Consider the following 27,719-nt stretch of genomic DNA (forward strand, 5'->3'; position numbering starts at 1 on the left):
TCTTCCCATAAGCTACCTACACACCAAGTTTCATCAATATCTATCAATGCTAACTAAAGTTATTGAACAGAAACCAATGTTTGACGCCCGCCCGCCCGCCCAACGACAACCTCATTCTAATAACCCGGTTTTCATTGGAAACCTGGTTAAAAAGTATGAGGTTCTTATTTACTGCTTAACTAAATTTTACAACATTACAAACAGCATCGCTATTTTTTAAAGGTGAACTTTATGGTAACATGCTCATATATCAAGATAAAACATCTTCATCTGAAACAGGTGTCTTAAATCTTGTTAGAAATTCTGCAAATCACATGTGTGTTCATTTTAGATCCAGAGAGAAGTAAAAATTTGAAAGTTAACAATGATGATGTTAACACTATTGTTTACTTTTATTTTGTTTTCTCGCAGCACCTGAGAATGACTATCAACAATGAAGGACAGTGTAGAGTCCAGCATTTGTGGTTCAACTCTATCTTTGACATGCTGGAACACTTTCGCACCCACCCCATACCTCTAGAATCAGGCGGCACATCAGACGTGACCCTGACGGACTATGTGGTGTCGCTAGATCGACCCATGACCCCTACCCAGGGATCGCCGAGCCAAGGGTCACTGGAAACTGGCTCCAACCCTAATCTGAGTTCACGTCAAGGGGAGGGGCGCGACATCATTGTGATAAGTGGGTCAATTCGTGCAAGGACAGAGTCAATAGAGAACGTGATGCGGGAACAGGCACAACAGCATCATGGGAGTCAACAAGGACTTCATGGGCGGGCGGTGGAGAATCACTACTCTTTTGTGTGAAACAGCACTGTGATGTCCAACAGATAGACCTTTATGTGTAGGGCTGAATGAAAATAAGTTCTAATACTTATGTGCAAAATATAAAGACGCTCAAGTCTGATTTAATTTCTATACTAAAATTTAAGTACTAGAATCAATTTTGCATTCACCCCTTCATATTCAAAGCTAGGAAGATCTGACCTACTTATTGTTTTGTGATGTTTTTAAGCATTATGTGGATGTTCATGCATTATTTGCACTCATGAAAATGAGGCAATTTGCATGAAAAGCAATACTGTTGTATTATACTAGAGATTCCATGTTATAGCAATGTATGTTTTTGAGATATTTGAAGACCAAAATACATTTTATACTTTGTATAAAGAGTTGTATTTACATAATACATGTATAGATATAATGGTTTACAACCCTCTGATAGCAATACATGTACATATAAATGTATAAAACTGTACTAGTGACCTGGAATACACAGGCTGGGGTATATTGCTTAAGCTGTTAAATCTCGGGTGCTTTATGAAACAATCCTGTGTAACAGCAGATTATAAGAGAGCCCTTCATACTCTCCTAGCTCTGGAATTTTACTACCTCATAGGGAGTGCTATTTTGATTCAGGTCATTACATAGAAAATCTGCATCTGAACAATAAATTGAGGTGGACTATCTGGTGACAGAGGTTTAACCTTTCCCACCTTTCTTATGCTTTTTTATGTTTCAACCAAAAGCACTTTTAAAATAAATTAGCTACTTAGGGAAGGAGGGCTCTTATGTGTTTCTCACTAACATGATTTTGTATTCTCAGCCTAGCCATGGATAAGGTAGACAGGTGATAACAGTTTTACTGCAATATCTTAATTAAGGGCCTTACACAGTGCAAAAGTGGGTGAGGAAGGCCAAATATTAAAGCGTTTTAAAAGTTAATGTTTTTTTTTTAGTTTTGAGGAACAATCTTTTTCACGAGTAAAACATACATACTAGTACTTTGTAACATGTTTTGGGGTTAAAGGAGTTGACCAAACTTTATGAAAGAAGATTTAATCAGATTTTGAAAATAAAGCATTTGCATTTTTTCGTAAAAGTCTGTTTACAATGTATTTCATGTTTTTGCATTAAAATGCCCTAGACAAAATAATAAACAAAGTCTTGCGGGTTCTTGAAGATGTCTTTTTAAAAAAGAAACAGGGTCAATAAAATAATGAAATATAGTGAATTAAATTTATATACTGGTTACAAAAATGCAAATATCTTTCTTAAAATAGCTGCAATCAGCACAAAGCCCCAAGACATTGTTGTTTGGGTAGTATGGACTATTTTGACAAAAACAATCATTTTGTATCAAGACATTTCCGGAAAAATGCAAGTGCTTTTTAATTGGAAATCTGATAAAATCTTCTTCCATAAATGTTGGTCAACTCCTAATTATAGCAACTCATGTTGCAAAGTATTATGCTTGCTAAATATTGAACCTCAAAACTCAAGAAATGACATTTTTAAACATTATTTATTTTGGTCCTTCGATTGACATTTGCACTGTTGAAAGTCCCTTAATATGTACTTACAAGATTTCCCTAAAATGTGTAAATAATGTTCTAATGCATGCCCTAAACTGTTGTACGTCATGTAGAATTTAATGACATTTTAAAATTTGTTGTACTACACAGCTGGTCTGTAGATTGTAGAATTCAACACAATTGTGGTGACTGTTAAAATGGTTGTTTTGAATGGAGTAAAGTTATGTCAAGTAGAACACAGAAATGAGTTGACTATACATGTTAATTATCTGAAATCGGTTATACTACCACTTTTCAATTAGCTTGATAACTTTTTAGGAACATATGGATTATGTTGTATAATTAATACAAAATGAATATTTTCAATAGCTATGGTCTCTTTTGTACTAAGTTTACATGTAGTTTACCGGTAATTTCATATAAATTTACAGACATGCTGTAAAAGTAAGAATTATTACCATACATAACTATTCTGTAACTAATTGGTAATTATTTATAGACGGTTAGTTCTACATTATATTTATGGACAACAAATAGATGCAAATGAGATAGCTACTAAGAGGTTTCGTTATTCACTGATTGTTTTGCCAATTACCGTACATCATATTTAATGTGATTCAATGTTTTGCCAATTACCGTACATCATATTTAATGTGATTCAACAATCACGATTATATATTAAATTGCTAATATTTTATGAAGGAAACAAACTCTGTAAATGTGAAACATGGAAAAAAATAGCCTGGGAAAATGTAAATCTTGAATGATCAACACTACATGTATATACCCATCATATTGAATCATTTATTGCAGATTTTCTGAACAGATTTTTTGTGCATGCTTTAAAATTCAACTGTCTGAATTATTGCGTTACAACTTTTATATTCAAGTGTTCTATATTTCAAGTTTGTAAGTGTTCTCTGATTCTAGTCTTAAGTAAGCAGAATTTCATTGTTTTATTCATCATGTTTTTTAATCATAGATTTCATTTTGGTATATCTTTTCATGTGCTGCAGTTTATCAACGAAAACCAGTATTTAACATCTATACTTGCATCCATAGAAATCATAAGTTGTACACTCAATTATCAATTCCGGGGGTACACTTTTTCATATATTCAGATGGTCCTAAAAAACATACTGGTGCCATTATCGGCAATTTTGGCCTTAATTCAGATATATATTTCTTTATTTACATGCATCAACGGAAATGGTACATATACACTTCAGTAAAATGTGCTATCACTTTGTCTGTGCTACAACATTTTTATACACTTCCATTTTTTAAAAAGGAATATACATATATGAGATGACATATACATGTTTAACTTATTATATTCATTTTGATAATAGCACACTGACCAAGGCAAAAAAGAGCTCTGGTGCTCACTTGGTGAAGTTGATTGCTATCTTGCACCGAAACAATTATTCTTCTATATACAAGCCCCAGACTGCTTGGGCCCACTGTAGTTCTACCTCAAAGTTTACCGCTGTAAGAATTTCCTCTGTGCAAGGTACATACCCGGTATATTCCTGCTGCTGAGAGTTTTGTAATGGTGGTAACACCAAAGTTGGCTATATTTTTAGATCAATTATATTTCATGGATATTGTATTGTTTTGTATTGCACACACTTCTGACCAAAGTCATAGGTATTAAAAATATCACTTCAGAACATTGTAGTCAATACTCTCTAGTAGACACTGAACTGAAGATAAACCATTGTTGGCTATTCCATTTAAACATACCACCCACCACAGGAAGGTAATTTTAAATTGACAATCCCTTTTTAAAAAAACAGGAACCTACCCTATATGGACAATCCGAGCACCTGTCATCTTCCATTACAAGTAACCTGCGATGTATATGGAGGGTTTACAATGTCAGAATTCTTTACATTTAACTACGCTGTAAGTAGATTTCATAGCAATTTTAATTGAGCAATAAAGTCTTTGGACTTTACTCTCAGGAGCATCAATAATATTTTTCACTGGGAATTGATTTGAACTTCACAGATTAAGTAAAAATTACAATTTTAAAACACTACAAATTTAACAAACTATTTTACTAATGCATCTGCATACATCCAAGGATTGTTGTTTGCGGAGGTGTTCCGATCGCTTTATAGAATGTTCTTATTTTGCCTTTGAGGGGTGAGTTAAATGGAATAGCCCTGTCTATATGCAGCTGAACAGTTTTTTTTCTAAACTGTTTGAAGACAATACTTATTTGCTCATCTGAATTAGACTGCACTTGAAAACAAAGCTATTTGCATGTATTGTTGTTATTGCTTTATTATATGTACAAAGATTTTTGTTAAGACTGTAGGATGGGTTTGTTAACAAGCACAGTAACACATTTTTGAGTGATATATTTATTCATTTGTTGTGTATTTTGTATGAACAACTGTATGGTGAAATCATTGTAAAGTATAGACAATAAAAACATAGAAATCTCTGACATGTTACTTTACTTAAGTACAGACTGGTCAGTCACTGACCATGAAATCTCTGACAAGATGTTACTTTACTTAAGTACAGACTAGTCAGTCACTGACCAAGAAATCCCTGACAAGATGTTACTTTACTTTTTACGACAAGATGTTACTTTACTTTTTTCTTAAGTACGGACTGGTCAGTCACTGACCATGAAATCTCTGACAAGATGTTACTTTTCTTAAGTACAGGCTGGTCAGTCACTGACATTGAAATCTCTGACAAGATGTTACTTTACTTAAATACAGACTGGTCAGTCACTGACCATGAAATCTCTGACAAGATATTACTTTACTACAAGTACAGACCAGTCAGTTACTGACCATGAAATCTCTGACAAGATGTTACTTTACTTAAGTACAGACTGGTCAGTCACTGACCATGAAATATCTGACAGGATATTACTTTACTTAAGTACAGACTGGTCAGTCACTGACCATGAAATCTCTGACAAGATATTACTTTATTACAAGCACTGATAGATTATAGCCACACAGTTAATAAGTTCCAATGGAATGTTAAGATGAATATCAAAACACTGGACAAAATACATACAGTACATGTATTCTAACATTTAAAAATAAATAACCTGTAGTCAGAAATGATATACTGAAAAATAAATAACCTGTAGTCAGAAATGATATGTGCTGCCATCATGCTTCATGATTGAGGCAAAACCTGTATAACTACCCCTCTCAATAGACACCAAAACATCTTAGTAATTTTCATTTCCACAGAATTAAATATCTAATTTTAAATAAACACAATTAGAGTTCCTATCATTGTACTCTTCTGATTAATATTTATCACAATTCATTCAGACAAGTCTTCACAATCTACACTACAAGGAGATTTCTATAGAACAACATGAGCTACATGTATACAGAAAAAAATTGAAGATGCAGGTTGGATTTCTACTAAATATTGCTAGCATTCAATATTATTTAAATCAAGATGAAGGTCAATGTGCGAGAGCACCCATGGGGTCCCAGGCCGGCAGGACGGTTGGCTCCTGGTTTAGAACGTCCAGTATTGACTGGTCCTCTATCAACTTCTTGTTCACCACCACCTCGTACACAAACTCTGTGAACCAGTCGTCTGTCATCATCAGGTAACCTGAAATGTCAGTTTGTATGTACCGCCTGCTTGAACAAAGTTTCAAAGTTTATTCATACACTCAATGTAAAACAGAGTTTACAAACATGAGGATATCATAAGTGCTAAGTATAACGAGGCTTTATGCAGGCACATAGTAAATACATATATGAAAACAAAGTGTACAATGAGGTTGATGTTGTCTGAAAGGAATGATACATGAGTTTCAAATTACAAATAGAATTACAATTATCAATAATCAGAATCAAAACTATGTCAAGTTTAATCATTTTAAAACAGAAAAATCAACAGTATGCCAATTATCAAAATTCTCCAGAAGAGTATGTACCTTTAAGGTATATAGCATGGGATAATTCTCCAATTTAATAAGCCAAATAAACGAGTTATATACGTTTACATAATGAACAGTTGTTAACACTAAGTGGTAAACAATTTTAATGGTTTCCTAAAATCATTTTCATTCGTACTTGTAAATCGGTTCAGGAATTCAACATAACTTGGTGTAACATAAAATACATGTTTTTCTCAGATTTAAAATCAGGACATTCTATTATATAGTGGTATTCGTCACCTATCGTTCTATTGCAACGCGTGTATTTTCTATTCTCGTATGGGACATTACTCCATCGCCCAGTTTCACATGGTAATTTGTGATTTCTCATTCATAATTTTGCATAACTTTTTGTATTTATGTCATAGGTGTTATAAAGATATTTTTCCATTTCAAACTTTCTTTTAATTGTTTTATAAAATCGGAAGCTTGTGGATGTGTTTAATGTACTGTACCAGTCAGTAATAAACAAATCTTTTAACTTTTGTGATACTGAGAGTGTTAACCATCTACAGTTAGTAAATGTATGTGATAGCCAAATTCCATACATTCCTGTTTTTATTAACATAGTTTTAATATTATTTATCCAGATTAATTTATTTTGACTCCCGTTATTTTGAAGATCATCATAAAGACAATACATCGCATAGTAAAGTTTTGTAGACAATTTTATTTTCGAAGGTTATACTAGGTGTGCCCAAAATTTAACCATCCGTGTTTCTATGTCAATTTGTATAGGAAATACACCAGGAACATGACGTGGACATCTGCACAGTATCAAAATTGCACATGAATTTACACACAAAATCACAAAAAATGAAAGCAAAGCCATTTGATGCAAGTTGACCGGCTAAAACATGGAAATATGCCATAGACTAAATCCAGGACTCTTTTTCACAAACATTTTAAGTTTGAGACTCAAGATTCAATACTGCATATTTCAACTTTGATTATAAGAATAACAAGAGCTGTCACAGAGACAGCGCGCTAGACAATTCCGCTGCTTTTAAGGATTGAAAAGTTTTGGCGAAACATGCATGGATCACTGTTAGATTAGATTTCAATGCAATACAGTCATGATGTGCTGAGATATTAACATAAATGTGGTTACATGCAAAATTTTAACCAGAATTTTTTAGTCTAATAATAAAGGGCCAGTATTTGTAAAATACAGTTTATCTAACTTGGTTATTCAATTAGGTTGGGTGGTTGAATACCATTGTATAAAGTCTCAATGCAATACATCAAGTAGTTGCTGAGATATTATCTTATGTGTGCTAACATGCAAGACCTTAACCAGAATTTCTAAGTCGCATGATAAAGGGGCAAAATTATATTATATGAAAGATAGAGTTATCTTACTTGATTAAATAAGAAGGTTAAATGGTTTGGAGCCTGTGTGTAAATATCAATGCAATAGATGATGTATTCGCTGAGGTATTGACTTAAAAGTGGTTACATGCAAAACCTTAACCAGAATTTCTATGTCGAATAAAAAAGGGGCCATTATTTGAATTTAATCCAAACTAGAGTTATCTTACTTTGTTATTTAAGTAGATTGGAATTCTGCGGATCTAATGGCCCCAGAGACCCCCTCCCCCCCCCCCCCAATTTTTTTTTTATTTTTTTTTTACCTGAAAAAAATTATTTGGTTGCTTTTAGTTGTTTAAGTTAATTTTCCAGTTTGCTTCAAATTTAAAGTCAGGAGAGCCCCCAAAAGAGCTAAAAAGCCATTTTTTCTTCTACAGCAGTGCGCTTTTGACCCAAAGAGCGCCCCCTAAACCCATGGCCGAAATAGTTTCAGCCCTCCAGCTGCCATGTCAATCACATCCCTGTGCTTACATGCAAAACCTTAACCAGAATTTCTAAGTCAAATAATAAAGGCCAATGATTTGCATTATTTTCAAAAAAGTGTTATCTTACTTCATTAATTTAGTAGGTTAGATAGTTGGGAATACATATCTAAAGTTTCAATGCAATACATGATATATTTGCCGAGATATTGACTTAAATGTGGTTACATTCAAAACCTTAACCAGAATTTATAAGTCGAATAATAAAGGGCATTTTTTTGCATTAAATGCAAACTAGAGTTATCTAACTTGGTATATTAGGTAGGTTGGATGGTTGAGTACCATTGTATAAAGTCTCAATGCAATACCTCAAGTAGTTGCTGAGATATTAACCTATGTGTGCTTGCACGCAAAACCTTAACCAGAATTTCTAAGTCAAATAATAAAGGCCTATTATTTGCATTAAATGCAAACTAGAGTTATCTAATTTGGTTAATTAAGTAGGTTGGATAGTTGAGTACCATTGTATAAAGTCTCATTGCAATACCTCAAGTAGTTGCTGAGATATTAACCTATGTGTGCTTGCACGCAAAACCTTAACCAGAATTTCTAAGTCAAATAATAAAGGCCTATTATTTGCATTAAATGCAAACTAGAGTTATCTTACTTGGTTAATTAAGTAGGTTGGATTGTTGAGTACCATTGTATCAAGTCTCAATGCAATACCTCAAGTAGTTGCTGAGATATTAACCTATGTGTGCTTGCATGCAAAACCTTAACCAGAATGTCTAAGTCAAATAATAAAGGCCTATTATTTGCATTAAATTCAAACTAGAGTTATCTTACTTGGTTAATTAAGTAGGTTGGATTGTTGAGTACCATTGTATCAAGTCTAAATGCAATACCTCAAGTAGTTGCTGAGATATTAACCTATGTGTGCTTGCATGCAAAACCTTAACCAGAATTTCTAAGTCAAATAATAAAGGCCTATTATTTGCATTAAATTCAAACTAGAGTTATCTTACTTGGTTAATTAAGTAGGTTGGATTGTTGAGTAACATTCTTTAAAGTCTCAATGTAATACCTCAAGTAGTTGCTGAGGTATTAACCTATGTGTGCTTGCACGCAAAACCTTAACCAAGGTGTGATGCCGACGCCGACGCTAGGGTGTGTAGTATAGCTCTCCTTATTCTTCGAATAGTCGAGCTAATAATGCTAGACTAGGTATACCTTAAAACATGAGGCCCAAGATGGCCTTATATGGCTAACCTGATTGGACAGAGTTCTAAAATTATTGATCGGACAACATACTGGACACTGTCGCCTGTATGCCAAAGCTGAAACTGTAGTATGTCCCGTTTTTAAACAGGCATAAAAAACATAAAATTTGTTTAGAAGGTTCATTACTTTTGCAGCACATTGTTATTGTGAATAAGTTCATGAAATTTGAAGTTGATATCCTTAATGATTGTAAAACAATGAAATAATTATAAAACAATGAATAAAAAAATAAAAGGTGAATGAATTTTGAAATTGGGCCAATGGTTTCTCAAGAGAAGTTTTCCATAAAGACATATAAGTAGCCCCGCTCCTGGCAACCATGTTATATATTATCAACATGGTGTGAAGGAATTTGATAGAACCTCACCTTCGGTACATTTCTGTGAAATTATTTGGTAATCGGGCAGGAAAACAGTTTCTGATGAGAAGATTTTCAATGTCTTCCATATAGGCATAAAGTGAAAAGTAGCTCGGCCCGTTGGCCAGGTTTTTTTTAATGAATCAACATGGGGCGAAGGAATTTGATAGAGGGTCACTGTAGGAACATTTCTGTGAAATTATTTTGAAATCAGGTCAAAAGTTTCTGAAGAGAAGGTTTTCAAAGTTTTTCATATAGACATATAGTGAAAAGTGAACCCACCCCCTTGCGGCCATGTTTTTTTATGAATCAACATGGGGTGAAGGAAGAACCTAAGGAACATTTCTGTGTAATGATTTTAATATCTGGCCAGTAAATTCTCAAGAGAAGATTTTTAAAGTTTTCCATATAGACAAAAAGTGAAAATTAGTGCCGCCCCTTCGCGGTCATGCTTTTTTTTTCAAATCAACATGGGGTGAAAGAATCTGATACATGGTCAGCAGTTTCTGAGAAAAAGATTTCTGCATGGAACAACTTTAATTGAAGGAATCTGGAAGAGGACCACAAAAGGAACATTGCAGTGAAGTTTGGTTGAAATTGTCTCAGTGGTTTAGGAGGAAAAATTGTTTTAAGATACATGCGGACAAGAACGGACATTAAACCCTATCACAATAGCTCACATGGATCAATATGTGCTCAGGTGAGCTAAAAACATGTCCTACAATCAGGCACATGTCTTTTTCTTTAAAAATATATTCAAGATATCAAGAAACATTTAAGAATTCCTTTTTTGTGCTTAGTCTCAAACTAAGACGTTAATAAAGATGACTCGAGACAAATCATAGGTTTGTTATTTGAATACATCTCAAACTACCATCTCTTGTGCTTAAACAATGTACTTGTACAAATATACACAGAAACCTATTAAACTTCCAAGAGCAAACAGTTTATAGTAGTGGGTTGGCAAATAGAAAATGGGTCAGTTGTTCTATGCATCATTTTGTGAGTTGTTCTATGCACCCCATGTACCTTTTTCTCCATTCTTGTCTCCCCAGGAGTTCTCCACCCGCCATTTATCTGCACTACCGTTAGCCTGTAATGTATGTACGATATCTTGTGAACCATAATGCTAGTTAAGTTATACAATAAAGGCATACATGCTCCGGGCCCACAGTCATTAACGTATTTACTCAGAGATTGGAACCTGTGCTGCAAAACTTAATTCGTATTGTTATATTGCCAATTCATGGCCAATAATGGTAAGATATGTTTATATAACATATTGTACAATAATTCACACGTCTTTTGTCAATAAATAATGCTATTAAAGATATTTTGTTACATTACAAAAACTCGCTTTTCTCAAGTCTCAGACTTATGGAGTAAGTAAATATGTGCCTTACTTAAAATGGTTTAGATAAGCTTAAATACAACAATACAAGAACATCACAAGCAGATGCCAATACTTGTCCACTTTTCGGTTGGTCAAAGGGCATAACTTGACAAAAGTAAAACCCTTTGCAGGCCACAACCACACCAAGTCTATGACAATACCTCCCAAAAAACAAAAATCTTTAATCCTTTAAAAAATATGTAGAAAAACACTTTTTCATTTCATAATTTAACTTATAATGAAAGCTCTCAGTAGTCCAACCTTAGTATTAACACCAGTGAAGACCATGGCATGGGTCATGAGGGACTCGCCATACATGAGGCGGTCAGCCTTGTTCAACTGGAGAGTGTCCACTCCCAACGTCAGCTTGAAGTCAAGCCTGAAAAAATGTAACATTCCTCTGTAGGTAGATTCCCAACAAAATACATATGAACTGTGTTAAGTTGAATGGGATTTTTATAATTAATTGTTGAATGGTCTATTTTGGGCATCATATCAAATATATATTCTTTAGAAAAGTCGCAAAACCTGCCATAATGACAATGGACCGTTACAAAACGTCTAAGTCATACTAAAGCGGGCCACCATTTTAATTTAAGTCAGGAGAAACTAAGTAGTCATATTTTCATCATCATATACTTTAGGCTCTATTTTTGCATATTGTAGTCTGTTTGCAATCAATCTTACTGGTAATTTGAGGGAGGTTAAAATATACAACATGCATTATTTTATATCTAAGTTGCTGACCAGTTGAACATGGGTGATTTTGACTTAACAATTAGTGCTTAAAAAGCATTCTGATATTTACGAGTTCAAGTCCAGACAGCCTTCCTTGGATCTGAAGAACTTGCCTACATCAGTTCCAAACCATACAGCCTGAAATAAGAAAAATCAAAATAATCTATTCCATTTAAACATACAACACATCCCAGGAAGGAAAAGAAAAGAAAAAATCTGTGGGGGAGGAACCTGTTCAATTTTCAACTTACATTACATCATCTACTCATCTACGTTAGTTACTGGCTACGCAGCGTGTGAGCGTTGAATTTTTAGATCTGCCAACATACTCATGAATGACACTTTTTCTTATATACCTGGATCTTTAAATGCTATTTTTTAGGGATGCAAACGAATGGCAAAATCGATATTCGAATATTCGGTAATTCTTTCGATCGAATATTCGAATATTCGATAAAAATTGAATCTTTAAAAAGTTATAGTTATCTATTAATTTTAGTTATAAACCACGATACCCTTTTCTTTATCTGTCGAATGTTTCCAGTGTTTTCGTAATACAATACAATACATAGCAGCGTGTCGAATATTATTACATCGACATATGAAATACATATCTAGCACATAACAAGCACATAACAAGCACATACAATTCAATGAAATCACTCATCAATAAAATCATCACATATGATGGCCTTGTTCTTATTCAGAAATATTATCTTATCAACAAGATCACATGACAGTCTGTTTCTAAGTTTGTTAACAATGAGTCCGGCGCAGGAGAAAATTCTTTCTGATGGCACAGACGTCGCAGGTATCCCAAGCAGTTGGCGAGCAACATGTGCAACGCGAGGAAAGCGTCCCTCGTTCTTTTTCCATCATGCAAGTGGAGTGGCCTCCTCGTCGGAAGGTTCGTGCCGGTACCGATGCAGCTCGTCGTTAGCCGTCTTGGTCGTCTTTGGAACCATGAAGCTAAGACGGGGTCGTTTGGAGGGTGTTGACGCACTCTCGTCGGGGTTGGCAACCGAAATGGAACATCGTCCAATCTACTCTCGAGCGCGTCTTCCGTGTAGCGCCGCTGTTCAGACAGACAGGAAGTCCAGGTCTTTGTAGCGGGGGTCCAATAGAGCGGCAAGGACTAGGATGGATGTGGCGGTGGCATCGTTCGAAGGTCGGAAGCGGCGACGAAGCTCAGCAGCAATAACACCCTTCACTTCCTTGACGACATGGGAGTCAGCCTCGCATGCACGGAATGTGTTGTCCAAAAGACTTGTCACGATGAGATAAACTTCACTGCATGACACGTTCTTCTCCGTTGACATATACGAAGTCGTCTCAGTCAAATGACTGAGTACGTCGCTCAGCTCGGAGACGACGGTCCACTCGCCGTCCTTCAACGACAGGTGCTGGTCGGCCTTCCGGGTAACCCGAGTGTCCAGCATGAGGTCGGACAGGACGCGGCGTTGCTCGTTCAGCCGGGCCAGTATAGCATGCGTGATGTTCCATCGGGTTGTAACATCCTGCACCAGCTCGTGTTTGGGCACCTTTAGAGTAGCTTGGCGCTTGCGCATTTCGGCCGTCAATGTAATCGAGTGTTTGATGTGCCCGACCAGCTTACGACATCTGGAGACGACCCTGTTGACATCCGGGAGAGCAAATGCCGGCTTGATGGCCAGCTGCAGTGTTTGCCCAAAGCACCCAGAACACAAATCATGTTTAAGACCAGAAACGGTAAACTTTTTCATTGATTGCTGTTTACTGCTTTCACTTTGAGAACTCGGATGCTTAGCCTTCACATGATTCCAGAGATTAGTCGTCGTGCCCATGTACGACAACCTCACACTGCATAGTTTGCACGTGACAGATTTCTTGTCAACAGAGCGGGTGAAAAAAGTCCATACTTCAGATGTGGCTGGCATCTTTTACGTTGTTAAGAAATACAAATCTAATATATAATAATAATAATAAGTTTAACTTATTATGTTTTGCGAACATATATTCTGAAGGAATGAAGTGGTATCTACTTTCAGCGTATAATATCAATCACCGATTTGAGCAATATTGCTCAGCTTAATTGGCAGGCAAACTGACAAGAGGGTGTGAAGGCCGCTTCCTTAAATTCTTAATTGGCATGGTCATTTAAAAGAACTGAAAATCAATTAAACTTGTTTGATGTCACTTCCTAATAGCCAGTTATTTTATAATTATGGACACTGTTTATAGTACCCTACGATCGATCCCTAATTGACACATGACGCACACACGATTGTCATCTTGTTAACGCCTCAGGCACAAGATGCGTATTGTTGTAAAAACAAGACAATATCATTTTAAACACAACAACTGCCCTAAAGACTCAAGGTTTATATCATTATTTTTTGAAAAAAATAATCGAATATTCGAATACCGATTTTAACATTCGAATACTAAACGTTCGATCGAATATTCGTTTGCATCCCTACTATTTTTATACTCTTCATCAAATAGCGTATGCGTTGTTGTTTAAGTTGAAGTAAATGCAAAATAGTTGTGAAAAAACCTCACTGTTTTAAGGTTTTAAGGTTGTTGCATTTTTTTTATTTAAATAAATTTTGACTATGCACTTCTAAATCACATCACATTTAATCCTGTATAATTATCTATTAAACTATTATTCTGAATTGTCGCAAATATTGTATTTTTTGAAGACATCTATCATCCAAATTTATATGTCATATCAATTATTTTAATTGTCCATTGAACGCACCCAATATTTTATAACTAACTTGAAATTTAAGATGTTAATGGGATAGGCTCTCTGCTTATTCACATGATAACCAAACAAAATCCCACCTCATTGCAATCCACGATAGATTTGATGGTGAGTTTCTTGAGGACATCTACCGGCTGGTTGATATAGAGAACACGCGGGCCTCCAGTCATGTTACCTAGGTACTCCACTGTATACAGGCGGTTGTAAGGGCTACTGGGACGTGGGTCATTCACCAAACACACCTGGGAGAGAAGTTACAATAAATATAAATATTTAGATGAATAGATTTATCCTGACAAGGTGGGAGCATCTGGCTGATTGAAATAGAATTATCCTTGTGTATTAACGTAGGGATACAAACGAATCGCAAACTCAATATTCGGTAATTCTTTCGATAGAATATTCGATAACTGAAATACATATTTTATAAGATGTAGTAAAATACCATTAGTATTCGCTAAAGTAATAGCCGGGGTATTTTTATCCCGTAATTTGTTGTAGCCAGTATGTGGCCCAACATCCAAGTCAAGTTTGAGGGCCATGGGTGCAGGCATTGTCAAGTTATCACTCAGACAACATTTTATCATTCAAGGTCACTGTGACCTTGACGTTTGGCCCAATGACCGTAAAATCAATAGGGCCCATCTTCTGGCCAGGCCCAACCTCCAAGTCAAGTTTGAGGGCCATGGGTGCAGGCATTGTCGAGTTATCACTCGGATAACCTTTTACTATTCCAGGTCACTGGGACCTTGACCTTTGGCCCAATGACCACTAAAATCAATAGGGACCATCTTCTGGCCAGGCCCAACCTCCAAGTCAAGTTTGAGGGACATGGGTGCAGGCATTGTTGAGTTATCACTCTGACAACCTTTTACCATTCCAGGTCACTGTGACCTTGACCTTTGGCCAGATGACCCCCAAAAACCATAGGGGTTATCTCCTGGTCAGGCCAATTCTCCAAGTCAAGTTTGAGGCCCATGGGTGCAGGCATTGTCGAGTTATCACTCGGACAACCTTTTACCATTCAAGGTACATGTGACCTTGGCCTTTGGTCCAATGACCCCAAAAAACAATAGGGGTCATTTACTGGTCAGGCCCAACCTCCAAGTCAAGTTTGAGGGCCATGGGTGCAGGCATTGTCAAGTAATCACTTGGACAACCTTTTACCATTTAAGTTCACTGTGACCTTGACCTTTGGCCTGATGACCCCCCAAAACATAAGGGGTCATGTACTGGACAGGCCCAATCTCCAAGTCAAGTTTGAGGGCCATGGGTGCAGGCATTGTCAAGTTATCACACGGAAAACCTCTAACCATTCAAGGTGACTGTGACCTTGACCTTTGGCCAGATGACCCCCAAAAACAATAGGGGTCATGTACTGGACAGGCCCAATCTCCAAGTCAAGTTTGAGGGCCATGGGTGCAGGCATTGTCAAGTTATCACACGGAAAACCTCTAATCATTCAAAGTGACTGTGACCTTGACCTTGGCCAGATGACCCCAAAAAACAATAGGGGTCATGTACTTGTCAGGCCCAATCTCCAAGTCAAGTTTGGGGGCCATGGGTGCAGGCATTGTCAAGTTATCACACGGAAAACCTCTAACCATTCAAGGTGACTGTGACCTTGACCTTTGGCCCGATGACCCCCAAAAACAATAAGGGTCTTCTACTGGTCAGGCCCAACCTCCAATTCAATTATGAGGGCCATGGGTGCAGGCATTGTCGAGTTATCACTCGGACAACCTTTTACCATTCAAGGTCACTGTGACCTTGACCTTTGGCCCGATGACCCCCCAAAACAATAGGGGTCAGCTACTGGTCAGGCCCAACCTCCAATTCAATTATGCGGGCCATGGGTGCAGGCATTGTTGAGTTATCACTCGGACAACCTTTTACCATACAAGGTCACTGTGACCTTGACCTTTGGCCCGATGACCCCCAAAAACAATAGGCAGGGCTGTGATTGACCTGGCAGCTGGAGGGCTGAAACCATTTGGGCCATGGGTTCTTGGGGTACTTTTGGGGTCAAAAGCACACTGCCGTAGAAAAAAAACTGGCTTTTTAGAAGCTCTTTTAAGGGTTTTTCTGACTTTAAATTTGAAGCAAACTGGGATATTAACTCTAACAAAAGCACACTAGTAACCTTTTTTATCAGCTAAAATCAATTTTTTTATTTATTTATTTATTATTATTTTTTTTTATTTATTTATTTTTTTTTGGGGGGGGGGGGGTCCCTGGGGCTATTAGATCCGCGGAATTCCGCGAATCCGCGGACAAATCACATCCCTGAATAGGGGTCATCTACTGGTCAGGCCCAACCTCCAATTCAATGATGCGGGCCATGGGTGCAGGCATTGTTGAGTTATCACTCAGACAACCTTTTACCATTCAAGGTCACTGTGAACTTGACCTTTGACCCGATGAGCCCCAAAAACAATAGGGGTCAGCTACTTGTCAGGCCCAACCTCCAAGTCAAGTTTGAGGGCCATGGGTGCAGGCATTGTCACGTTATCACTCGGACAACCTTTTAGCATTCAAGGTCACTGTGACCTTGACCTTCAGCCTGATGACCCCCAAAAACAATAGGGGTCATCTACTGCTCAGGCCCAATTTCCATGTCAAGTTTGAGGGCCATGGGTGCAGGCATTGTCGAGTTATCACTCGGACAAGCTCTAAAATTATTTTAACATTAAAGGTCACTGTGACCTTGACCTTTGACCTGATGACCCCCAAAATCAATAGGGGTCATCTTCTGGTCAGGCCCAACCTTCATGTGAAGTTTGATGACCATACGTCCAGGAATTGTTGAGTTATCACTCGGACAAGCTTTGGTCTACCGACGGACCGACGGACCGACCGACATACCGACATGCCTGTGCAAAGCAATATACCCCTCTTCTTCGAAGGGGGGCATAATAAATCAAAATAATATGTGAATTTGAGGTATGTTACACAGCTTAATTTGCAGCCAAGACAACACATTGGTGTTAAAGCCGATTCCTAGCCAGATATTGTAAATGTAGGGGGACTTTTTATAGTACCCGAGGATAAGTCCCTAAATGACATATGACGCATGTTTAGTGTATCGTCACTTTCACACCTCTGGCATTAGGGGCCAATCGTTGTAAAAACAAGACAAATAAATTTTATAAACCACAACAGTGGTGTAGGCAAAAGGTTTTTTTATTCTCTTTATTGAACTTTTTTATTCGAATATTCGAATACCGATTTTGACATTCGAATACCAAACGTTTGATCGAATATTCGTTTGCATCCCTAATCAAAAGGGACTGATGATGTTTTGACATTGTTGACAACCAGAAGTTTTACAGTACTTTTAGACACAAATCATAAAACAAATGAAGACACATTACAAAATGAATTTAAAAAACCATGATTCAGTAAGTCAATATGCTGGATCTATAAACCAAATAATAAGTCAATAAAAAAGTGTTGTGGTTCCAAATTTCACATTTTAATGCCAATATGCATAGTGCTAAAAATTGAAAACAGCATGAACGCTAATGAAATATACCAATGTTTCGATATAATTGCACATAGCACTTAGCAAAAATACCCTGACAGTTAACAATATCTAGATTTTGAAACCACAGTTCACTGGACCATGTACACTAACTCTGAAGTTAAGGATGGGAGCCGACGGAAGTCCTTCATTTACATATCATTATTTACATTATTAATTACGGTAGGTTTTAATATGCAAAAGGTATCATTTTCATTACTCAAAACTGAAAGACCATGAAAACACAAAGAAAAAATACCATAAGAGGTATAGAAATCCAATTTAGAATTACCATATCCTCGAGATTGAAGCAGTCGGGTTTGATGAGTTTGTGGTAGAAATCCCTTGGAGAGATAGGGCCAATTTCACTGCAAGAGGATTTCCCAGCCTCATTACCCTCCTCCTCCTTTTCCTTACGTGGAGAGTATTGGAATGTTATCTCCCTAGGAGGCGTGCCCAACACTATACACATGATCCGGTATATCTGTTGTATCAAAGAGTTTCAGTAAACATTGAAGTTTTACAAGATGCCAACAGCTGCACTGTCAATACTTAAACTTTATAATACCTGAACCTTTTACTCAAAAACAGACAAGCTAAATATTTACAAACATTATATTTGATAACCACTGTTTAAATGTTCTACCTCTTCCATTCTCTTTGTGATTTCTGCGTCGATGTCTGCCTGTGATTTACTGTCAGCCACCATCTTGTGCAGCACCCAACACCCCTCACGCAACTGAACAAATACACAAACTTCATGTCATTTTGGAAAATGAAACTTTATTATTTAGATTTATTATTATTATTTAAGTATTATTTTATTCATAGATATATGTATTATTAAGCAGACATACGTATACACTGCTCATAGTTTAACTATGGGTATGATAGGCTGATGAGGCAAATACATTTTTTAAAAGCGTTAATTTGACTATCTTCAACAAAAGCCCCTTCATCTATACATATGTATGTATTCTCTTTAATTGTAGATCTTATATATATATATATATTGCATAAATTACACAAAAGCAAAACGATTTGAATAGATCAAAATAAAACCAAAACCAAAACCATTGAAAAGCCAATGTTTGGCATATGTGATGGTACATTGTATGTATGGTGGATGTTGTTTTAACAAAAAATGATTAAATAATAGTTAAATTTATGAAGCAAAACCCAAACCCTGTTATTGAGCACCCTGCAAATACGGTTACTATTTTCTGCACTCCATGCCTCAGGGAAGCAAACTTTTGGGACGATCCCGTACTTCTCAATTAAACCGGTGAGCATGTCCCACTGCCCCCCATCCTCTGACGGGTTTTTGAGGAGATGGGTAACCAGTCTCCCATCATATGCCTCACCTTTCCTCGCACACGCCACAAACACATTCAGAAGGTAGTGGGCCCTCTCAACCTACAGTAGATGATTGTGTTTGACTTTTTATTCATGTATAGCAGTATTCACTATACAATACATGTATATAAACTAATAATACTTTATTCATTATTGTACCACCTTTACAAGTTTGATACACTACAAAATGTACTATTTTGATTTTCAGCTCTGTTTCAGGTTAAGACACTTTGAAAATATGACAGTGACAGAACTTGTTACTTGTTAGCACAGTTATTTCAATTACATATTGAATTTCATTTATAAACAAGAGCTATCAAAGAATGTGATTAATTCCCTGCCTTAGCCCATGTACCGGAAATACTGCTGGGATAGACTCTACAATTTAAGAAATCAAGAGGAGCATGTTCCACTGAAGGTTAACATGCCACAGAATTGTCAATAATGTAGAGACATGAGGAAGATTGGAAAATATTGTTACTGTTATGTGACACAAACTGTCATCAGTAAGGCCTATATAGCTGCAAGCAGACACAAAGTTCAGAAGTTTGCAGGGACACATCCACATGCAATGGTGGTCACTTCGGCCAAATAATTTTAAATTCCGACCAAGAATGAGAAATATATGGACCGAACAAAAATGGGATGAATGAAAGATTGTGGTGACGCACATGTACATAGTCTCCACTTTGTGAAGCAGAGGTATAATAAACAGAAATTGAAAAGACAGCATTAAATAGTATGAAGGTAAAATACACAAAAGTATACAAGATCTATTATCACAAAAAACGTTGGTAAGTCAGGACCAGCTGTAGACAACATACTAGTTTTTTTAAATGATCTGAATATCTGTTAACCTTATCCCAGAAGTAAACGTAGGTCTGGCTGAACTCAAAACTGTCTAGTTTGTATTTCTTCATGAATGGAATACGCATAATGTTAAGACAGGCAAATATCCAGCACCGACCTGAATGTTGCTGGTCGGTCATTGGTGTACCCTCCTTCTCAACCTAAAATTGTTTATAATATCATTATCAATTTTTAAAAAACAACTCAAGTCATTAATCACATAAAAATTATTATATAAAATAAAGAATGTTTGTATCACAAGAAGGTATCATTTAAAAAGTCATCTAGATTAGACTTAGTATTAAAATGTACGACAAACACTTCAGAAGTGTGCGGCTCACTGGCTTGCCCTTATTTTGACCACCGGTTGAAAGTGCTACATTTTCAAATATTTCAGAGACAGAAGTTCAAATCTCCAATGCATCAATGTGTAAGCATGATGAACTATTAAAGAAATGAGAGGAATATGATAAATTATGTAGTTACTATTAATACTTAAGTGAAAAGTTGGAAACCAACAAATTGTAAATGAAGTCTAACCTTGTGGTTGAAACAGTGCTGTGTCGCTTGCTTGCAGGCGCGGGAGGCCAGCACGTCCCACAGGGGATGGGCTGTGCAAACATTTTGGGCCAATATGTTCTTCTCGCTTTTCTCAAACTGGGACTGGAATCTGTCCAACAGCTCTTGAGACACACCTTGAATAAATGTATAAAATAGCGGAATATTGCAAACTATAAATATTACCACATTGAACTAGGTTGGGACCAAATAAAATATAAGTACATGCTACAGAAAGATGTTGATACCAATTCTTGCTAAAAGCCACTTATAGCTACTTAGAACTACTAACATCTTCTAAGAACTTTTGAAAACTATTAAGAGCTTCTAAGAACTTTTAAAAACTATTAAGAGCTTCTATTAGAACTTTTAAAAACTTCTAAGAGATACTTTAAAAGCACTGTGAAATGTATTAAAATGAAGTATTATGACAATATTTAACATCAGAAAGGAAGTTCTTCTGAAATTGTTCCTTGTATTTACATATTTTTCAAAAACCTGTTCTAAAGAATTTTTGAGAAAAGGTTGTGCTATCTGATTGTTCTACATTTCATAGAAAAAGGGTCTCTTGCATACCGGACATGTGTTTCCGGTCATGTGACCGGTGCAGGAAAAACTCATCTTACACCCACCATGTAAGATGAGTCACGCGCAACAACGCGCCACTAATTATTTCTTTTATTGTATGGTTTATGAGAAGTTTATTATGCAATTTCAATAAAGCGGAATCAAAAATATAAGTATACAATACTTTTAATTAAAATTGAAAATAAATAATTGTTAAAAGCGCGATTTTTAAAGGAACTATTTGACGTCGATAGTGTTTTAAAATTACTGCGCTTTATGACGTCAGTACACAACGTCGCACGCGCTTTTTGGTGAAATGTACAAAAGTGCGTTTTCTACCTCAATTTTTCCACAAATTCATAATTTTAGGTATGCAAGAAAAAATATCAATCATGTGTTTCCGGTACGGATAGAAAAATCTGACCCTCGGGCAGGCTGTGTGACCGGTAACTTGGCAAGCCTCGTTACCGGCTTACGCGCGTGCCCTCAGGTCGGATTTTTCTATCCGTACCGGAAACACATGAAAGATACTTATACTCTATACAGACATTGTCATTATAGACATACATTGATTTAAAGAATCTGGCAGGCAAAGCGTTTAAAAATGGCCCGCAAAATTTCGAAATAATATTTAGTTGGAAGTAGCATGTGTCCTTTTAATTGTAATCAGATAATGAGATATCAGGACCTTTTCTGTCCAATTTGGGGAAAAAGACCCAAGACAAATTGGGACATTTTGCGACGTTAAATTTACAGATTACGGAAAAAAATTCAGGCATTTTTGTCAATTTTGGATAAAGTACTTGCAAAACTAGTTTTTTTCAAGTCGTGTAATTGGTCAAATTGGTCAAATTTTAACAATTAATCGGATATTGCTCAAGAGTTAAGGGGCCTGTCATTAAAGTTAAGTATAATATATTGGTGTAAGTTCAGTGTTCTCAATAGGAATCGGCTGCTGGACAAAATGGACAGTTTAAATAGCAATTGGTCTGATTCAAATTTTCAAAATATTGTGTAGAATAAGTAGGAGATCGTCCGTTATTTCACTACTTGAGACGGTTCAACGAAAACTTATTGTGAACCCTGAGTAGCTCATGTAATGGTGATTTTAAAAGTTCTTGGAAGAGCTCTTGTCATATCCTTAATAGTAATTCTATAAGTAGTTCTAGTAATAATGTACAGTGTTCTCAATATTAAAATGTTGACAATTTGCTTCTTTTAACTCAGCGCATGCATTCTTAGTGGTAATTAAGTTCTAATTTCATACACAATTTTTTAACACATAGTGAATTTCTTGCAATCTGGCTTTAAGCTGGACCCTTTATATGATATATACAATTATATTAGAAGCAAACAAGAGCTGTCAAAGAGACAGCTAGCATGCTCAACTATTCCACCGCTTTTCAGTGTAAGGATTGAAAAGTTTTGGCGAAACATGCATGGATCACTGTTAGATTAGATTTCAATGCAATACATGATGTGCTGAGATTTTAACATTAATGTGGTTACATGGAAAATTTTAACCAGAATTTTTAAATGAAATAATAAAGGGCTATTATTTGCAAAAATCAGTTATCTAACTTGGCTATTCAATTACGTTAGGTGGTTAAATACCATTGTATAAAGTCTCAATGCAATACATCAAGTAGTTGCTGAGATATTATCCTGTATTTTATATTTATTTATTTATTAAAGTCTCATCCACATATATTCAAATCAGTTAAAACATAGTATGTACAGAACAGGATATATATGCAGCCATTATATTATCTATTATAGAATTACAAGAGACTATAAAACTTTTACATACCATTTCACAGTGTGCAAACTGCTTCAAATAACACATATGAATACATTATATATCATTGTATACTAGGACACAATAATACACTAAAAGGTAGGTTGAGTCATTTAATCGTGACCACTAGGTGTCTAAAAGAAGTCTTAAAAGAGAGAAGAACATAAAATGTAACAGCTGTATCTTTGGTGCTTTAAATAAGCTCTGGTAAGAAATATTTTAATAAACCTTATGTGTATCACCTCTAACTAGGTTAGGAGCGAACAGATTAACTGCCTCATCCTACCATTATATAAAAAGGTTGAACATAATAAAATGCAAAGACATGTTTCATTTTTAAAACATCTGATATTATTAGTACTCAGGCATCATGAATATAACTATCATGATAACTGTATACATATATATACAGAACTGACTAGCTACAATATATTGTTTCTAACGGTTAAAATCTCATGACAGGTTTTTTTGGCTAATGTTCTAGTTAAATCTGGATGGGTGAATATAAGTATGAACTTATCATCATCATTTAAACTACCATAGTTTGAAACTAACGGTATGAACTTATCATCATCATTTAAACTACCATAGTTTGAAACTAACGTTTTACATTTCTCAATGAGTAACTTTCTATGCTCATTGTATGTTGGACAATGTAGAATAACATGTTTTTCAGACTCAATAACATCAGTACAGAAGGGGCATACCATTTCCATTTCTGGAATATTCTGATAACAACCTGTTTCAATACTCAGGGGTGCAACCCCGCATCTAAACTTAGCTAGAGCAGATCTGTGTGGAAAAGAAAAACTCAATTTACAATACAGTTCAGTTTCATATGAGTGCTTATACAATTTATATGTTCTAAGTTTTCTAAAATTTATATTCACATCATTCTTCCATAACTCAACATGTTTTTTTAACATTGCATCTGTCAGATCTGAAACAAGTTTACTATATGAAAATGGTAGCTGGAGATATGAATTCAGATTCAGAGACAACAATTTATTCTTTACAGCAAATGCCCAATTTCTACATCTATTATTCCCTTTTACTGCAGCCCAATCAAATACTTTCTTGTTAATTCTTGATACATCATATTTAAGACATCTATTCCAATGATAACAGACTAATTTCCATTGATCAACAATGATTGGTTTCCAACCCATATCTCCATAAACTGCAGCATTAGGGGTATATTTGCCTGTGCTTAGGAAAAACCTCATTGCTCTGCGATGTATTGCATTTATACATGAAAAAAACCGTGTTCCCCAAACAGCAGCCCCATATGTTATTATAGGCACTACACAGGAGTAACAAAGCTTTGAATACATGTCAAATGGAAAACCACCATTGTTTTTAAACTTAGCGATGAGAAGTCCCAAGGCACGACCAGCACTTTGGGCAACAATTTTAGCGGTTATATTAAAGTCTATATGTTCTGTGAGTGTTACACCAAGATAATTATACATATCTGTCTGAATATTTTAAAGTGGATGGACCCACGTCAGAACGTTTCACTGAATTTGGTCTAAAATGTACAACATTGCTCTTCATAGTGTTAACATTCATATCGTTTGAATTGCACCAAGAATTTAAAGTTGATAACATGGATTGCAGATAATTTGCATTCTCTGCTATTAGAACAATGTCATTTGCATATAGTAGTATACACAATTTTTCATTGCCTATTTCTATACATGTACCTTTTCCCAAACTTTTAAGCATTAATGTCAAGTCATTTAAGTATAAACTGAAAAGTACTGTTGACAAAGAACAGCCCTGTCGCAGGCCAGTATTTATGCTAAACCATTCTGTATAGTGGCCATTGATTCGGACACAGGATGAAATATTGTGATACAGGGATTTCACTGCTGAGAGCATTTTAGTTGTCATGCCAATATTTTCCAAAGCAAATTTCTTTTAACCGAGTCGAACGCTTTACTAAAATCAATAAATGCACAAAAAATAGATTGCTTATTTTTCTTTCGTGTGTCAACAAGATTTTGCTCATCAGTAATTTGATCATTATCATCAGCCCATTTTACAATACGTTCATTCAATATTCTGGTATACATTTTGTACATACTAGGAGCTAGTGTAATGCCTCTATAGGAGAGGGGGTCATTTGGATTTTTACGACTAGATTTAGGAATTGTGTTTATAATACTTCTGGACCAAAGCTTTGGTATTATTCCAGTTTGAAAACATACATTAAAAGACTATGTAGAACTATAATAAAGCAGTTTCATTTTTCAGAGTTTCGGATGGTATACAGTCAACACCTGCTGCTTTACATCGCTTAGCATTCCCAACAGCTTTGACAATTTCATTAATACTTATACCAACATCAAGGTCAAAATTTGGTACATTTTCAATATTTGTTTCATTCATGTGTACATCATGTTCAACGTTTAGTAACTTACTGAAATCTTTTTGCCATTTTATAAGTACAGTTTTAACATCATCAGATACACTCCCATCCTCAAGTACAGCGTGCATTGGTATTGATTAATTACGATCTGAAACAATGCCAATTTTACCAATTTTTTTTCAGAACTCTTTTTGATCATCTTCTAAATCAGAGAGCAAATCACTCTGTGTTTTGTGCCAGTGTGCACGTTTGCATTTTTGAACCTGATTTTGGAGTCTCACATCTAACTATACTGGCCGGCGTGAACACTGCATCAATATAGTCTTTGGCAGCCCTAATATCATCACCACTACCCTCGGCCATGGTTAAATGTCAAATGTTTACTAGTCACGAAAACTGGTGACATACAATATTATCCGGTGCGCAGGCTAGCACCTCCTCGCGGAAGTGGTGGTAGTAAATTAAAACTGCTTTCTACAACCTCTCCGGTTAGTCTACCAAATCTTGCCGTATTTAAGACAGACCTCTGTACACCATAGACCTTCTGAGCACGATTATTTCAGCTATTGAGAACTGTAAATAACACAAAAAACGCAATTTTCTTCACATGGTGAAACGTGCAACTTCTCTTCCATAGCAGACAACAGGTGCCCAACATGCAAGACCTTAACCAGAATTTCTAAGTCTCATAATAAAGGGGCAAAAATTATATTATTATGTGTGCTTACACGCAAAACCTTAACCAGAATTTCTAAGTCAAATAATAACAGCCTATTATTTGCATTAAATGCAACTAAGAGTTATCTAACTTGGTTAATTAAGTAGGTTGGATGGTTGAGTACCATTGTATCAAGTCTCAATGCAATACCTGAAGTAGTTGCTGAGATATTAATTTATGTGTGCTTGCACGAAAAACCTTAACCAGAATTTCTAAGTCTCATAATAAAGGGGCAAAAATTTTATAATATGAAAGATAGAGTTATCTTACTTGGTAAATTAAGTAGGTTGGATGGTTGAGTACCATTGTATCAAGTCTCAATGCAATACCTCAAGTAGTTGCTGAGATATTAACTATGTGTGCTTGCATGCAAAACCTTAACCAAGGTGTGTCGCCAACGCTCATGCCAAATTCAATTTGGCATGAGCGTTGGCGACACTTCTTGGTCAAAGCTTGGGTGAGTAGTAAAGCTCTCCATATTCTTCGCATAGTCGAGCTAAAAATATATGTCATTTCGCATAGTCGAGCTAAAAATATATGTCATTATTTATTCTTTGTTTGAGAAAACATAAATAATTCATTAATTGCCTTACTTTGAATTCATATTCAAAGTTTTAAACATTCTTTTTTAGCACAAATGGGAAACGCATAATAAGGATATAGCCGTGGTTACAATTGACTTGTACATAAGGCACATCATTTTTGCTAATTTATGCTTTATACCAACATTCACGTGATATTATGGTTAAACGAATTCTATATCTTCAAACCCAGATAACTTTTTTCAAAATGTTACGCGCTAACGTAATATCATATTCAGTTCAAAAATGTTTATCCGACTGTCTTATTATCCGAATTACCCTTACTGTTGGTAAACCTTTCCGTGTCCTTTTGCCCCAGCAGTTAAAATAATTAATTGATTTGTTTATTAAAATTATACATACCTGTTTTAGATGTCATTTTACAAGTAAATTTCCTTCCTGATTTTCAAGCGACAATATTTCTCTTCTCTACGTGTCCCCTGCCGTCTGTTAGTGTTCGTAAATGCATTCGGAACTCCTCGGCCATTTTTAAAAAAAAAATGCCGAAGAATTCCGAATGCTCGTAACATTCGGAGCTCCTCGGCCATAGGTTGTTTTAGATATAAATGGCCGAGGAGTTCCGAATGTGCTCGTAAATGTTAGACTAGTACCCTTCGTTACTTTTTGATTAAAATCTAACGACAGCAGCGCGTTCAGTAAAGATGTTTGCGGCGAACGTTTGCTGTTTGGTTTCCCGCTTAACGTCTATGCGCTGCGTTGCAACAGGGATACAAAAAACAACGTCTGCGAGCGTTTTGTAAACACTCGCCTGACTGAACGCACTGGTCTCTTTTTGCAGAAAAGAGAATAAGGGTACCAGTCTAGTAA

The 27,719-nt window shown here is 36.0% G+C and overlaps 2 protein-coding genes across 4 annotated transcripts in view; one reads left to right on the plus strand and one right to left on the minus strand.

The window, feature by feature from the left end:
* Positions 1 to 4,770, plus strand: part of LOC128230387 (SH2B adapter protein 1-like) — a 28,650-nt gene extending 23,880 nt beyond the window's left edge. The window contains exon 7 of the mRNA XM_052942605.1: positions 412 to 4,770. Within this exon, the coding sequence (XP_052798565.1) occupies positions 412 to 807 (396 nt within the window). The 3' untranslated portion in view covers positions 808 to 4,770. The remainder of the gene's footprint in view (positions 1 to 411) is intronic.
* A 336-nt stretch (positions 4,771 to 5,106) lies between these two features.
* On the minus strand, positions 5,107 to 27,390 carry LOC128230388 (bleomycin hydrolase-like). Of its 3 annotated transcripts, none has more exons than XM_052942607.1 (12): positions 27,255 to 27,351; positions 23,231 to 23,251; positions 20,836 to 20,990; positions 20,304 to 20,456; positions 19,276 to 19,506; positions 18,737 to 18,829; positions 18,383 to 18,574; positions 14,648 to 14,809; positions 11,889 to 11,956; positions 11,342 to 11,459; positions 10,717 to 10,780; positions 5,107 to 5,924 (listed from the first exon to the last, which is right to left on the minus strand). In XM_052942607.1, exons 4-12 carry the CDS (start codon positions 20,433 to 20,435, stop codon positions 5,770 to 5,772), a joined length of 1,215 nt encoding a protein of 404 aa, XP_052798567.1. In that variant the 5' UTR covers positions 20,436 to 20,456; positions 20,836 to 20,990; positions 23,231 to 23,251; positions 27,255 to 27,351; the 3' UTR covers positions 5,107 to 5,769. The 3 variants fall into 3 exon arrangements, with proteins under 3 accessions (XP_052798567.1, XP_052798568.1, XP_052798566.1); XM_052942608.1 differs by having other exon boundaries at positions 23,231 to 23,248; positions 27,255 to 27,337; XM_052942606.1 differs by lacking the exon at positions 23,231 to 23,251 and having other exon boundaries at positions 27,255 to 27,390.
* Positions 27,391 to 27,719: the final 329 nt, after the last annotated feature.

Source organism: Mya arenaria, chromosome 4, assembly GCF_026914265.1.
Source record: "Mya arenaria isolate MELC-2E11 chromosome 4, ASM2691426v1".
NCBI lineage: Eukaryota > Metazoa > Mollusca > Bivalvia > Myida > Myidae > Mya > Mya arenaria.